The sequence below is a fragment of the Marmota monax genome, unplaced genomic scaffold (assembly GCF_021218885.2).
Source record: "Marmota monax isolate L192 unplaced genomic scaffold, Marmota_monax_Labrador192_F-V1.1 WCK01_AAM20220418_F8-fsc00065, whole genome shotgun sequence".
Lineage (NCBI taxonomy): Eukaryota > Metazoa > Chordata > Mammalia > Rodentia > Sciuridae > Marmota > Marmota monax.
The window spans coordinates 6,886,088-6,900,901 of record NW_026694038.1 but is presented as its reverse complement, the minus strand read 5'-3'; the positions used below and the strand labels follow the sequence as shown (position 1 = coordinate 6,900,901).

Sequence of the window (14,814 nt, the reverse complement as noted above, 5' to 3'; positions counted from 1 at the left end):
TTTATTGTGGAAAATGCTTATATGCATTCCTTGTTTCTTTTTTTTTAGTGCGTCCAGTGGGTTGATGATGCAAAACTTAATCAACTGAGGAGAGAAGGCATTCGCTATGCCAGGATTCAGCTCTATGATAATGACATTTATTTTATTCCAAGGAATGTCGTTCATCAGTTCAAGACAGTTTCAGCAGTATGCAGTTTAGCATGGCATGTTCGGCTCAAATTATATCACTCAGAGGAGGACACATCTCAGAATACAGCTGCTCATGAAACAGCCACATCACCAGATTCCATATCATCAGTTCTTGGACCTCACACGGACAACATGATTTGTGCTGTAAGCAAAACTTCCTTGGATTCTGTTTTTTCAGAAAAACTTCATTCTAAACATGAATTATCGCAGATCAAACATGAACCTGTTTCATCTGTAAGAATCAAAGAAGAACCTGTGAATGTTAATATTTCTGAAAAGACTAATAATATGGATGGCAAGAATGTTAAAGCAAAATTGGATCATGTTCGGTTTACAGAATTTAAGATTGACATGGAATCTAAATTTGAAAATAGCAGCAAAGAATTAAAGGAAGAACTGTGTCCTGGAAGTCTCATAAGTCTAGTTGATACAAGGCAACTTAGTTCAGCACACTCAAATCAAGATAGAAAAGATGATGACATTTTGTGCTAAATTTGTATATAGCATTTAATTTTTTTAAAAAAAATAATAATGTAATAAATATTCATGAATTCTGAAAGCAAGCCAAGGACTTGCTCTCAAGTCTGTTACAAAATATAGTTTATGTAGCTTTGTAACATTCCTCAGTGCCTGTCCATAACTGTGAAGTATAAAGCACGTAGGGCCAGATGCACTGTAAACATTGCAGGTTTAAACATAAAGGAGTCTATAAAAAAATCCATTTGAGTTGGAGTTGTAGATTTTAGAATGGAGCTGACATTAAAATAAATAAATATGTAGATATGTATATAAACATACATACATATCTATATATTTATTTATTTATTTAGTAATATGAGCCAGAATTCTTTTGACAATTTAAAGCTTTTCCATGCAGCTTATTTATACCAACCCCCCCCCCCCCCCATTTTGGGTGTGTCAGCACTGTAGTGTAATTAGCTTTTTAAAAATCTTTTTAGTGTGATTTATACTGAAATGTGAGCCAATTAATAAAGGTTCATAATAATAAATGTTTTCTGTTGGGTCTGCGAAGACAAACTGATAATTCAGTTAAGTCATTTGTTTATATATTATGTTTCTCTCTGCTGATATAACTATTTAGAATGGTAAAGGAGTACAAATATATGTATTCAAATCTAGTAAATATTTAAACTCCCCACACTGTGCAAACATTTCAAAAAACCAAGATTCAGTTATAAAATCCTATATATGTATATGTTATATATGGGAATGTATATATGTATATCATATTTTGCACAATTTCTTAAGTTGCTGAATAAGATGAATATGTGAAACTTATCCCTATTTCCTGGAATACATTTTAAAATATTTATATTCAACATTAAGAAAGCAGTTTTAAGTTATAGAAACAATTTAGAAAGTTAGGAGAAACAATATGTTAATGATGTCTAATCCTTCTAACTAATGAGATATGTGGCCAGAATATTTAGCCCTAACATAAATTTTCTTTGTGTACAGAATAAGAAGTTTAGAAAATTTTCTTATTAGTAAGCACTTGTGCTATAATACTAATGGTAACTAAGTAAAAAATTTTTTACAGAATATTTAGTTGTGAATAATTAAAGTCCTTTTTTGCATTTTTCTTGCAGAATGGGAGAAAAATATGGCAAAAACAAAAATCGTAAAATAAGGGCAATGACAATGACTCAACTGCCATAAATAGAGATCCAATAACAAAATACTGTGTTACCTCATCTTTCTCAGGATCCCCTCCCTACCCTAGCAAGGCAAACAACCTGGTATACTTCCTTTTCTGAAGAAGATCTAGAAAGTAAATTGTGGTAGGAAACAGGATTGCCAGTGCCTAACTAAAGATGAGTAAGACAAGTATCTTTCAAGATGGACTTTAGCACTATTTCAGACTGCTTCCACTTTTGTAATTAAAAGTCAAACAGAAGTCTTTCATGTGTTCATTGTGTAAGGAACTCTGCTCATTGCATATCTCATGTTATTCTGGGCCCATTCTTTATTGATGACTTTCAGTTAGGATTCTTTGTGCTGCCTTTTGGGAGATGTTGCTATTTTTACTTCAGTGGTATCTGTCCTGGCCTCATTTGTGGTACCCATCAAAACTTCTCATATATCTAGTTAAGGAGAAGCCATATAGAAAAAGGTATTTCACTAGAACAAATAAAGATTAACTGCAACAATGATATTAGTTCTGGCCTCCGGTTTAATAAAAAGGTGGGCAATATCACAGGCAATCTTGATGACTTATAGGAAATCAGTGTTTGCAACATGGGAAGTTTCATGGGATAGGGATGGTATAAATCATGATAATGTAAATAGAGGTGTCTGTTTTATATGTCACTGTCTCATCTTCTCTACCTATTTAATCTGTTTTAAGCAAAATTTAGGGATTTGCACCTACCTTTTTGGGAGACAAAAGTTCTTAACAAACTAGTATTGAAAAATAAGAAGGGATATGGTTAAACTTTGTTTTTTAATTGAAGGGTGATTTATTTAACTATGTTTTATTTCCAGTTTTCTAGTAGCATATACCTAGATATACTGAGGTCATACTGTAAGAAAATATCATTGGGGTATCTTCCCCAAATAAATGAGTCTTAAACTTTTAGAGGAAGACATCCAAAATAACTACAGTTATTGGTTTATATATATAGTTTCTTAATGCAGCATACAAACTCACCCATAATTTGAAAATTGAGTTGCTAATGCTTTTATCTTTGTGGAAGTGAAGAATATGTAAATCAGTGGGTTCAAGATATCAAATGATACAGCCATGTTATCACCTTGAATAATGCTTATGTACCATGTCTTATGAGTTATAATTTCAATATCCTTTTCAGATGCAGTCTGGGAACTTTTTGACCACCTTTGTTCCATACAAATTTCTGTTTTAATGTTGCATTATATTAATGGCTTTCTAGTTAGTACATTCCAGGTCTTTTTGTGAATATAAGAGTTTTGCTTTTATTTCCAACTTCTTGGACCAGAACAATAAAGCTCTTAAGATATAGTTTCTAAATGGTCATATGCTATATAGAATAAATAATTGTGTAAATTATCAAATGGATACATAAAGATTAGGTTGATTTAGCTCAACACTTGCGAGCGTGCGTGCGTGCGTGTATGTGTGTGTTTCTCTGTTGGAAATGTTTGTTTCCATGAAGAGGGGCTGTCATTGAGGTTAGGAAGGATTTGTTTCTTAGGTTAAGTCTTAAGGTATTTCATTAGTGTTTCTAAGTGTAAAATTGTCCCCCCCCCCCCAAATACTTAGGGCAGATGAGATTTTGTAAGTTATAAATTAGCACTGTTTTGGTAAATCTGCCTTCAGTCATATCTCAAAATTCATTTTACATTTAGCAGCCAGGCGTGGTGGTGCATGCCTATAATCCCAGTGGCTCAGGAGGCTGAGGTAGGAGGATCATGTGTTCAAAGCCAGCCTCAGCAACTCAGCAGGGCCCCAAGTAACTCAGTGAGACCCTGTCTCTAAAATACAAAAAAGGGCTGGGGATGTGACTCAGTGGTTAAAAATCCCCTGTAACTAACAAACAAACATACAAACATTTTACATTTAGCAAAGGTGCAAAATTTGTTTTTGGAGTTTGAGAGGAATTTTTCTTGTCTTCCACCTTTAAATAAATATTTGATAACCATCATCTTTTTACTTTTCTTTGTAATTATTATATTTTACATTTTATTCTATTTTAATATCTCAAGAAGTTCTCATTTTTCTGTCTTCAACAGACCATAAAATCTTGAAAGTGATTTCAATCTCAGAATCCTTTCCCCTCCTTTAATGGTCAAAAATTGACTTATGCCAATAGGAAAAAGAAAGTTAAAGATCAAGGTCTTTAGTTAGGTATAAATGGTTGGAATGCCATGGTAAATACCCCTGCAGAGGGGCTATTTCTGTCTCAGGAAGGAAGGACAAAAGTGCCATTCTTTTAAAAATACATTTAGGCTGCTAAAAAATGATGTGATCAATTTTAGATCTTTGGAGTAGTAAAATAGTTTGTATTTTCTCCCACCTGAATTGCAACTGCTTTGATATGTAAACAGAATTTTACTGGTTTTAGAATGCATTGCTTATTTCATGAAAAAGTCATGTAAGTTAAGAGACTTACGTATTTTCTCTACTGAGAGAACAAGGGAAGTAAGGAAAAGCATCTTGCTTATCAAGTTATTTTCCCTGTTTCAGCTCTTCCTGGACTTCATACTCAATCAAGGAATGTGAATGTGCTAAGAACATAATATGGGCAAATAGAATTTATGTTAATTAAAATTAAAAGTAAAACATATTACTAATGTTTCTTTACTGTGATCTGCCTACCAAAATTGAGGTGTTAAAATATTAAACTCTGGATCCCTCTATACATTTTGAAACTTAGGATTTATGCATCTATGTTTTAAAAATGTTAAATCTACAGTCTATAGTTCACTAGTATTGTATTAATACTGTTAAGTGTGCAGACTCAGAAGCAAATCACAAATACTTTGTGTAATACAGTGTTGAAAATTTATTTGGACCAACAGTTTTATCCCCATGCCTTACAAAGGTCTTTTCTCTTGAAATTTTTATTTAACCATATTTTTACATGAAACATCTCAAGTCTCTGGTGCTGAAACAACAGCAACTTTTGTTTGAGTCTGGCTTTCTTAATGCTCATTTCCTAAGTTCTTAGAAATCTCTGCTTTTACTTCCCCATATTCCCATTCATTCTTCATCTCACTGCAATTTCATTTGAGTCCTCACATTAATCACTCAGCTGAAATGGTTTTTTTTCAAAGGTAATTTAAGGCTGCCAAATTCACTGGTAGCACTTCTTAGCACTTCTGTTTAACCTTTGCAGCATTTGTCATCAGTCATTTATTCCTTAAAACTCTTTATGATACATTCCTCCCTCCCCCCAGGTTCTATCCCTGAAGTTATCTTCAAGATACCCATGACTTTCAGTTAGCTCGGTTTGTCACTTAAGTTTTAATGATCCATGATCAAATATAAATTCTTGTCTTCTATCTTGCCAAGTATTAGCTAGTGCTTTTCTAATTTGGTTGTTGGCATCACTTTCTCTCTACATAAGTCATCTCATAGTAATCTGAGTTTTCTTTTTCCCCTATGTCAAATTTATCATGAGATTTTGAATTTGAATTTGTTTCAAATTCATCTCCTATTGTTAACATTACAGTCATAGTGGATGCTCATTTCACTTGGACTACTACAAAAGCTTAAAATGTTCTAGGTTACCTGTCATCATCTGCTTTTCCTTTCATAAATCTTTCTAAGGTATGTATGTTACTTTTCTATTTCCATGATGGCTTCTTTCTTATAAAGGGCAAATGCATAGTATAGTACTGATATAATATAATCCTTCCTTTCTAGTCTCATGTACCACAGTGTCTTATATTTGATGTGCCCAGTTTTCAGCTTTACCAGATTGACAGTATAGTCATCCCACAGTATCTATGAGGGATAGTTCTGGTACTTCCATTGGATACTAAAACTTCTGGATGCTTTCTTCTATAAAGGTCATATTATTTATATATAAGGTATATACATTTTCCTGTGTAAATAGTTGTCACACTGTATTGTTTAGGGAATAATGATAATAAGGATGTACATTTTCAGTACTTTTCCAAATATTTTCAGTCTGCAGTGGGTTCAGTCTGTGGATGAGGAACCTGTGATATGGAGGGCTGACTCTACTTGCCGTTTCCTCCATGTACTTTAAAAATCTTTTGCCTTTGCTGGGGAAACGTCAGGAAAACAACATAGTGATTTTTTTTTTTTTTTAAATCCCACTTAAACATCGTCTGTATATTGTTTTTATTGCTTTTATCCCAACTGTTAACTCACAGTAGCTGATAGAGAACCAATTCTCTTGGCTTTTTGATCCCCTTTGCACACACCATTTAACATGCATACTGGATACAAGTTGGACTTTGGCTAAATCATGAGCTAGACATCAGGAATTTTCTTTATTTTTATCTCTAATATCTGATATATATTATACTTGATATTCTGTAATGATTTGAAGGAACAAAAGAACGTTAGAGAGTATACATTATGTAGGTTTCTAGAATTTCAAGTCAGTCCCTAACTTTATAATGTAATTCTAGAATTTTAAAGGAACACAAAAATTAGATAAGCAGGCTCTAGAAAGAAACCAAATGTTTACTTTGTACCTCAGTCTTATGGAAAAATTTGAGAAGTTAGCTATTATATGTTCAAGCTCAGTGGGCAGTTTGAAGAGAGGAGATATGTGTAGGAGAATTAAACATTGTGAAACTTATCCTCAAATTTTCCCTTCAACTAGCTTTTCTGGAGATCTATTGAAAGTTATCACACATTAAAAATAAATTTTAACGATGCCTAAAATGATTAAAATGGCAAATGTCATATAAGTAGTACTTCACTATCTCATAGCCTGAGGCAGATTATAAGTCTTAATTGGTAAAATAAAATCTGTTTATCAAAGGCATTCTGTTTAAGCTGTGTGGTTCTCCTTACTGCTATTATAAAAAAAAAAAATTAAAAAATTGGATAAGCATAAAGGTAACCTACACTACATTATTTAGCCTGTATCTATTGTTGTAGGAATGGGACAAGGACATAAAAGTGGCACATTTTCATAGAAAATCCTGTAAAGCCACTTCATTGGGTTTCTAGGCTGAACTCATTTGTAGCATTATAGGTGTGGTTCAATACATGTTTATTAGAAAGGAATAATGCACTTGTATAACCTTGAGAAAATTACTTCACTTAGTCTGTGTTCCTCATCTCTAAATGGGAATATAATACCTTTTCTATTAACTAGCGATGAAAATTAAATGACAAAACATGCTAAATAACAAACAAATGTGCCCAAAACAGCACATTGCGTGACTGATTATAGACACTCTATTATATAATGTTAACTTCTTCTTGTATTGAAAATAGCTCAAAGAATAGAAGAACCATGTGCAAGGCTACCCTAATCCTTTCACACTTTTCAAATTCTGTCTCCCTCTAATTTTGAGCAGAGGATAGGCATATGGGAAGAAAAAAATTGCATGAGTGGGTCAAAACAAGGTATGTTGGAGGCAGGTTGACATTAAAAAATAACTTACTGGTCACTATTTTGCTCAGGGCTGGCAATTCAAAATCATGTCATAGGTCTGGGGATATAACTTAGTTGGTTGCTTGCCTCACATGTATAAGGCCCTGGGTTCAATCCCCAGCACCACAGAAACAAAACAAAACAAAATCATGTCACAGATTACCTATCCTGATAATAGGTGAAACACAAGTTTATGATTGTAGTATATAGATGATAGTGGTAGTAAACTGCTTTATGGTATAGTATAGTATGATTGACTAAGTGAAATGAGTAAAACATTAAAACATGAGGAAGTTCCCTCATAAAACTCTTAACCCTGTATTATCTTTACCTAGTATTTGATAATGAACATCTTCTCTTGTTTTCTTCCTTCAATAAAACACCTATTTGTAGAAACAGACTTGGAGTTAAAACTCTTTCCTTGGCTTTATGTCTACATTATTATAATGAGTAGGTGTTTCCCAACCAACCCCCTAGTTATAACACAGTGTAACTTCTATGCATCTTAAATATTTAAGTCATGAAGTATAAGGACACCAATGATAATTCATGCTCAGGTGATATTTTCTCTGCAAACACGATCAGTCAACATTAAAAGAAACTGACATTTTTGACTTGCTTCTTAACAGATTGATAAAAAGTAATTTTTCTTTCAATAAAGAGAAACAGCTGCTTTTCTTGATGACTCAGGTGCTTAGTGATATGCCTGCCTGCCCTAGTATGAAATGTAAGGTTTCCTCTACTTTGGCTATCACTTATGTTCGTTCATTAGTCAACATCAATCAGTTCCTTGTATTGCTGCACTGTGAAAAAGCAAAGTGGAAAACAGATCAAATTTGTAAGCTTAATAATTTTTGCTGTAACCCAAGGATAGATCTCTACTTCTTAAAGCTTTGTACAAGTGTGTTTCTTGATGCCTGAAAATTCTCCATTGATGGATTTCAGTTCATGTTTCATACAGCTGGCTGAGCCTGCCATATTGGGCCTTATGTTCATGATATGTTACTGAATAAGTTGTGGATCCTTTGAACATCTCTTTTTTCATATTTTCAAGTCTTCTAAAAAGTTATTTTGTTCATAAGTTACTTTTACTCAGAAATTATAACAAGTCTTTTGCCCAAACCAGAGAAGTTGTATGTCCATAATTTACATATCCTTGCTAACCTGGAAAATAATGACCTCAGCAAGAGCCTTTAAGTTCTTTCAAGCAGAATGTATTTATCTTAGAGATGCCATTAGCAAATACCTGTATCATAAAGGAAGTATCCTCTGAAAGAAACCTAAAAAGGCATTTTTCTCTGCAATATTGTTTATTATCTCATTTGTCACCTGTATGCATAATTTCTATCTTTAGTATCTTTCATTAATGTTTAAATGTATTGTTACTTAGGCACACACCAATGAGAACTTATTGTGCTTCTTCAAGTCATTTAGTGTGGCAGTATACCAAATTAAATTAGAGAAGGGTTCTATTTTCTGGGAGCCCTTCAGATGCCATTAAAATTGATTGATCCTCATGTGTACACAGATTGGTTATTGTGTTGCCTTTTATGTATAATCCCTACTAATGTCTTCCTTCCTTTTAGAACTGTTTGCAGGAGGAAAAGACCTTTTCTACCTTTCATACAGAAGTTCTGCTTTTCTGTCTTAGCTTAGGGGTCAGTATGTTTTTATATGGCTTGTAGGGCAAGAATAGTTAATTTTAAGTGATTGAAACAAAAATCAAAAGAATAGTATTTTGTGATATATGACAATTAAATGAAACTTAAATTTCATGTCCATGAAGTTCTGTTGGAACACAGCCATGGCTGCTTTCTCTGCCACAAGGGCTGAGTTGGGTACTAACAAATTATATGGCCCTTTATAGAAAAATTTTGCTGACTCCTGTTCTGATTTTAAGTGGTGCTGCCTCTTCTTTCCCCTGTGAGAGCTTATAATTAGATAATACTTGCATGGACAGTTTTTTTTTACTGGTTTCTTACAGAGATGTAAGCTTTATTTTTAATTTACTTAATTTGGATCTCTCAACTGAAACAGTAATCCTGCTTTAGGGTTATGAGATGCTTCGGTGTCTTGGGAATTTATTTTAAAGTACTGCCATCTCTGCTTTATTGGAATTGGTTAAGTATCCTGTGATCATATAATTTCTCAAACCAAGACACTTCTAGAAGTGAACAGGGCAGGAACTCCCTGGGACCCCAAGATGATAGGCATAAACTGGATCTGTCCTGAGAGAACCAGGATGTAAGATCTCCCTAAATTTAGGAATACACAAACTTTTGTTCTAACATGCCATCTCTAGTTCATTTGTCTCAAACAGAAGGTATAGTTAACAGTAAACTTAGCCTAGATAAAAATCTGTCAAACTCTCAAGATTCTTATTTATTTTTTAGTTATCGGCGGACACAACATCTTTGTTTGTATGTGGTGCTGAGGATTGAACCCGGGCCGCACGCATGCCAGGCAAGCGTGCTACCGCTTGAGCCATATCCCCAGCCCTCAAGATTCTTTTTGAATATAAACATGAAGTGTCACCCCTATTCACTTGAGTCACTTTTTTCTTTCATAATTTAAATGCATAAATACCATTTAGTTTGGTCATATCAGAGCCATGACAAATTTCTATCCAAAGATATAGATTAAAAGATCTGTATTTACTTTTTTTTTTTTTTAGTTGTAGATGGACACAATACCTTTATTTATTTTTATGTGGCTCTAAGGATTGAACCCAGTGCCTTACATGTGCTAGGCAAATGCTCTATCACTGAGCTATAACCCCAGCTCTGTATTTACAGTTTATTCAAGAGTCATTTGGAAAAATGAGGTCAAAAACAAACTTTATTTACATAGGGATAATAAGGATATCAACAACTCAAATATTGAATACTTCAGTTTTGGGTTAACTAGAAGTCCATGATTCATCAATCCTGTTTTATAGAAGCAGTACAAAATTACATTTGGTATTTTCCCTCAGTTCTCTGGTATTGAAGCTTGCAAAGATTCAGAACACTTTAAAGGTTGTTGAACAGCAATAGAAATGAGATGATGTTCTTAGAAGTCAGTCTCTCACAAAAAAGACATTATATCCAAGTTCTGTTAAAGCCCCAGCCAGTAAGGCCCATAAGGGAATAAAAACATAAGACAGATTCATTGTAGTAAACTGTTCCAGTTTAGCACAGAGTGCCAGGCAGAAGGCTAATTTAAGTAACATCGCAATGAGGTACCAGGCTTTTTTTTTAATATTGTGTGATCCATGTCGAGGGTCAAAGCCAGACTTACAGCGCCCAGCCATTTTCACAATCAACATGACAAGGAGGATAGTGTCAAATATCCAGACAGGAATAAATATGAGGAACCAGTTCCAAGGTGCCTTCTCATCCAGTTTCAACACCAACATGATCAAGAAGAGTAAGGTGAAGAGCCAGGTAAGCAGTACTCTCTGAGCCAAGGACATTCTCATTTAAACAGTTTAAAGAGGCTGTTGCAGGGTTGAAAAAAGGAAAATATGCCCTGAGAGGAGAGGAGAAAAAAAAAAAGTCAAGGTTTTGATGCCAGGAAAAGAAACCAACTACTTCCATTCTTTTTTTTTTTTAATATTTAAATTTTTTTTTTTTGTAGTTGTAGATGGACAGAATGTCTTTATTTGTTTATTTTTATGTGGTGCTGAGGATTGAGCCTAGTGCCTCAGGCATGCTAGGTAAGCTCTCTGCCACTGAGATACAGCCTCAGGCTTACTTTCATTCTTAATAAACAAGGTTGACTTTTTGCTACTCAAAGACTTCCTAATTTTGAAAATGTTCTATTTTTCATTTCAAAACTTCTTGGGAGAATCATTGATATACATCCATCATTTCTTATACCTCATTACTAAAATTTGAAAACCTACAGTTTTTCATTCAATTTCAAGGGGTACTAAGATGAAACATTTAAAACCAAAGTGGTGAAAAGGGAGGTAACATTTTGTTTTGTTTTTTTATGGGTACCGGGGACTGAATTCAGGGGACTCGACCACTGAGCCACATCCTCAGCCCTATTTTATATTTTATTTAGAGGGGGTCACGCTGAGTTGCTTAGCACCTTGCCATTGCTGAGGCTGGCTTTGAACTCATGATCCTCCTGTTTCCGCCTCCCAAGCTCTTGGGATTACAGGCAAGCACCACCAACTGGCCAGCTGAGTTTATAAAAGACAAAATGGTTAGTAAGTATTTTAAGAACATCAAGTAGAATTAAGATTGTAAATAGGTCACTAGATTAAACAATATGAAAGGTATATCATTGGATTTTTATGTAGTTTAATCTATGAATTTTATATTTTTAAACCCTTAGGTATTTTCTTATTAAAAGGGGCAACTTAAAAACTTTAGATGTTTTGTAATTACTTGATGGGGAATTATAATTAGAGTTGCTGCTTGTATCTGATCCATTTTTTTTATTTTACACTAAAACTACATGACTTACTATTATTGCTCTGGGATATACTCTAGTACGTGGAAGACTCAGTACCTGTTTTTTAATTTTTTTTTTTAAGCAGGTACTACATGTGTGTGCCACCATGCCCAGCTTCCAGAATATTTTCTATTTCCCTTTCATTTTTCAATGCTAAAATCACTAATGCTTAATAACCTGGAATTTTGATTGAGAATTCATTAACTTACACCCTACATATAAACATTATATTTCATATGTACATATAGGTTTAAAGTGTGATTCTGTATTTGTTTAAGATTTTATATATCAACCTTGCAAATATTTGGACTAGGGGTAAGTAATGAATGAGAAATCAGAAGACAGACTGTATGCAGTTGGGTGAGGAGTTAACAGAAGATAAAGAAATGGCAACAGTTGAGAAGATTTTATTCCCTTGAGCTATTTGGAAAAGAGAAAATGAAAAATAAGACATGAGACTGAGAAAGGGACAGGAAAAAGTTTTAGGAAAGGAGAATTCTAAGTATGACTAAACTGGGGGATATAAGCCACTGGGAAATGATAGCTTAAATATGAGAAGACCTGATGGAAACATCAGAAAGTAGTAGGGAATGGAACAAAAGCATGGGTGATGGGAGTAGGAATAAAGGTGCAGGAAGAAACAAGTAAGAGGTAAAGAAATTGGCCAGATGGACCAAATACCCTAGATTAGTGTGCTCAATTATATTTTAGAGCAAACTTTGATGTGCCCTGCAACATCTCTACTTTAAACAGAACTTTAAATAGGGTGGCAATAATGGAGCAAGAGAGTATACAACTTTTTTTTTTTTTGGCACCAGGAATTGAACCCAGGGGTACTTAACCACTGAGCCACATCCCCAGCCTCTTTTTGTATTTTATTGGAGACAGGGTCTCCCAGAATTGCTAGGGACTTGCTAAATTGCTGAGGCTGGCATTTGATGTTGCTGTCCTCCTGCTTCACCCTCCCAAACTGCTGGGATTACAAGTATGCACTGTAGCACCCAGCAACAACTCTTTTACTTCAATGGGTAGGAGTGTCCTAACTCACCTTTCCCCAGATATACTCATCTACTTGCACTTGTTTATTTAGTTTGCAAATGCTTCCTACTGCAGTGTGCTTGTTTCCAGGAAGGCATTTTCTATGCTGGTCTCCCTTCCCAGAAGCTGCCATATAATGGAAAGTGAGACTGAATTTGGAAGGTGGAAATCTGTAGACTGATTAATAACTATGGATAGATTTCATTGTGTAAACTGTTTGCTTAATCTTGATCTCCAATCTATCTGGCCATTTTTGTGAACCTAAGAATAGGTTTATGATAATATACTTGTTTAAATGTAACTTTCCCATTTGTCATAATGTCCCCCTCCCTCCCCATAAAGGACTGAGTAGCTACTGATCATTGGAAGAGCACTGTACTCACCCAATAAACTTAAGAACTGGAAGTGAAAGGACATCAAGGGCAAAATCTTATTGTGGTTACAAAGCTTTATAATCTGAGATACAACAAAGTTCATATGCATTTTCAGTGAAATATTCTCAATAGTGGATGCACCCTATTGATAAATGATGCTTGAAATATTGTGTATGCTTGAGCTGGGGTTGTGGCTCAGGGGAGGAGTGCTTGCTAGCATGTATGAGGCACTGGGTTCAATCCTCAGCACCACATAAAAATAAATAAAATAAAGATATTGTGTCCATCTGCAACTAAAAAAGAAATTAAAAAAAAAAAAAGGATTGTGTATGCTCACCTACATCAGTGACACAGGACCCCAGCTTGACATTTACATCTTCATTAATCTAATCAGCCATATTTCCTTGCTATTTTCCTTTCTTCTCAATGGACAAGTGTGCACTCCAAAATTTGCTTAACATAGTTTCCACTTAATGTGGTTATTTCTAGTATCTGTAAGATAGTTAAATATTTCTCAAATGATTCCTTATCCACTGTTGAAACCTTCAGACTAGACCACATATGGTTAATCTAAAGGGCCACGACTACATTACCTGCGTCTCTACCAGCTGTGCGCGGAATCTTCTATGGTGTTTTCTACACCATGCTCATCTCCCTTCTCTTGCCACTCCTAATACTTTTTCAAATGAACCTGCCTCATCTCAAAGACAGTTTGGCTTAATGAACCCACAAATTTCTATCATATTAAGTTGCTTTCGAAAGGCTCGTGTTGTAACATTCTTGGCCAACCTGGCCATCTTTCAGAGGAACAGCATTCTGCTTACAACTTAGTTGATATTCGGGTCCACTTCGCCCTAGAACTTAAGGAACTAAGCCCTCCTGGTCCTTCCTCTGTGGACACCGACCATAGGTTTGTGCAGCCGTATCTGAACTCCCCCATTCTAGGCTTTGGGCCCAGCACATTTTGAAATTTAACTTAGTTTTTGCATGATGCACTACAAAGCCCTGATGCCAAGCAGGTGTGGTGCGCATTTGAGTCCGCGAGTGTGACGGAATGGAGGTCGGCGGCGCAGCCCAGAACATTGGGCGTCCAGAACCGCAGCACGGTGGGGGCGGGGGCCATGCTCCGACTCACCTGGCAGCGCCGCTGGCCGGAGAGCGGAGAGAGCCGCGAAGATCAGTAAATTCGCCAGTTTGGATTCTTGTCCTTTTCCACACTTTCCCCCCCATTAAACTCAGAACCCGTCACATGATAATTCAGAAAGAGGTTCAGTTCCGCCTCTCTAAACCGCCGCGGTAGAGGTTTTCTCAGTTCTACCTCAGGCCGCGCCCACATCCGGAGCTGGTTCTCACCGCCCCTGGGCCTACCCTATAGGTAGAGGGGACGCCAATCTGATGCAGAGACCCGTTTCCCTGCGGTAATTGGACCATTTAGCCGTCAGTGTAAACCAACCGACCTTTCCTTACTTTCGAGTTCGACAAAGAGGCGGTAAGGAAAGAACCCACTGGACCCGCCTCTTACTGCTACGGGTTGGGAGGAAAGTCAGTCTTAGCTCAGCCTGGAGTTTTTTTCGTAGTCTCATTGGGCGCACACATGCCAATCAAGCCAGCAGCACTCGGCCCCGCCCCGGCTGGGGCCCCGCCTCCTAGGCCCTCCCAGTCTCGGCGCGGGGACACTGCAG

The 14,814-nt window shown here is 35.8% G+C and overlaps 2 protein-coding genes across 6 annotated transcripts in view; one reads left to right on the top strand and one right to left on the bottom strand.

Moving 5' to 3' along the window:
• The window catches only part of Rsbn1l (round spermatid basic protein 1 like), an 81,673-nt gene extending 72,882 nt beyond the window's left edge, over positions 1-8,791 (top strand). The window contains exon 8 of the mRNA XM_046464162.2: positions 49-8,791. Within this exon, the coding sequence (XP_046320118.1) occupies positions 49-681 (633 nt within the window). The 3' untranslated portion in view covers positions 682-8,791. The remainder of the gene's footprint in view (positions 1-48) is intronic.
• A 1,303-nt stretch (positions 8,792-10,094) lies between these two features.
• Tmem60 (transmembrane protein 60) lies at positions 10,095-14,486 on the bottom strand. 5 transcript variants are annotated; one of them, XM_058585493.1, is made up of 4 exons: positions 14,268-14,486; positions 13,470-13,624; positions 11,352-11,445; positions 10,095-10,784 (listed from the first exon to the last, which is right to left on the bottom strand). In XM_058585493.1, the coding sequence occupies exon 4, from the start codon at positions 10,732-10,734 to the stop codon at positions 10,333-10,335; it is 402 nt and encodes a 133-aa protein (XP_058441476.1). In that variant the 5' UTR covers positions 10,735-10,784; positions 11,352-11,445; positions 13,470-13,624; positions 14,268-14,486; the 3' UTR covers positions 10,095-10,332. The 5 variants fall into 5 exon arrangements, with proteins under 5 accessions (XP_058441476.1, XP_046320115.1, XP_058441477.1 ...); XM_046464159.2 differs by lacking the exon at positions 11,352-11,445 and having other exon boundaries at positions 13,474-13,624; XM_058585494.1 differs by lacking the exon at positions 13,470-13,624.
• Positions 14,487-14,814: the final 328 nt, after the last annotated feature.